General features: G+C 55.4%; 1 protein-coding gene across 1 annotated transcript; it reads left to right on the top strand.

Annotated features, from left to right (window-relative positions):
• Positions 1–18: 18 nt before the first annotated feature.
• On the top strand, positions 19–995 carry CSUI_004627 (uncharacterized protein; the record flags this gene model as incomplete). Its single annotated transcript, XM_068064813.1, has 1 exon — positions 19–995. A coding segment is annotated over exon 1 (183 nt), but the record flags the coding sequence as incomplete, so codon positions are not given.
• Positions 996–1,156: the final 161 nt, after the last annotated feature.

Genomic DNA, 1,156 nt, shown 5'->3' with positions numbered 1-1,156 from the left:
TGGGTAACAGATGACTCGCGACGGCACAGCCCCAGTTGGGACAAGCACTCTCCGTAAAGTGTTTGCACATTCTTGGACACGTCTTAAAGTGGCAGGGAAACCAAAACAACTTCCCCGTTGGTCACAGCTCATACTCCTGCGACCAGATTGACCCTCTGTCGTATAAGACAAGACAGAGGGCCAATCTGGTCGCGGGAGTGTGAAGGGATTATTTCCTATCCTCCGACAAGAAGTCACCCAGAGACGCACGACTTTTGACGGAGGGGAGGTTTCATCTAATAGTCTAGGAGTCTTCAGCTTGCAGGACAGCAGCCAGCTTGCGTTCGTGCGAGAGGGACGAGTTCCTGGGTGTGTCGCAGAGAAGGCAGCGGATACACTGTGTGAGTGGCTGTGGCTGCCAGCGTGGGTGTACCAGGGACCTCAAGCAGAACCAGCGAGACCCGCATACAGGATACTAACCCAGTCCAAACGGGGCGGAATGGAGACCTAGACTCCAGGGCCTGAGTGGTTCTCGACCACGGAGGATGACGACAAGGTCTCCGGGGTCAGATCGCCGGAGGTGTGCTTTGTGGCCATGCCAGTACTCTGACGACGTTAGTCCTGTCCGGAGCCCAGTACTGACCTGCCTCGTCCACTAGCATTTCTTCTACTACATCTCCCAGGCGTACCACTTGGTACTCGGGTGGCTTGCGAACACACCAAAGAGTCCACGCATAAGTGGCCACCCATGTTTGCCTGTTGAAACGCCTCTCTCGGAAAGATCCGTACACATCAAGATATAGGACAAAACTCAGACCACTCTCCCCAACTCATGGGCACACCTGAGCTAACATCCAGTATCCCGCAGAGCCTCAAAGACCCATCCGGCGATGGTCTGGCCGCACACCCGGCCAATCAGCTGCGTGCGGCGACCCCGCTGCCAGCAGGCCGTCACGTAGCTTACACCCGACAGACATTCACCGACAATATTCTCTTGAAATTGATGACAACAGAGTTTCCGGCTACGAAGGAAGAAGCCATCGAGCTCGCCCACACCAACTACACAGAGAGAATCGAGCGATGGAGGGTTCAGGTAGTGAGGAAAGGACAGCGGATGTCACGAATGATCGCTCCCTGTATGGACGATCCTCTCCGACTCGTCCCTGCACAATCAGTC

This window comes from Cystoisospora suis, assembly GCF_002600585.1.
Source record: "Cystoisospora suis strain Wien I chromosome Unknown contig_2179, whole genome shotgun sequence".
Lineage (NCBI taxonomy): Eukaryota > Apicomplexa > Conoidasida > Eucoccidiorida > Sarcocystidae > Cystoisospora > Cystoisospora suis.
The sequence above is the reverse complement of the archived record's forward strand: the minus strand, read 5'-3'. Positions and strand labels throughout refer to the sequence as shown.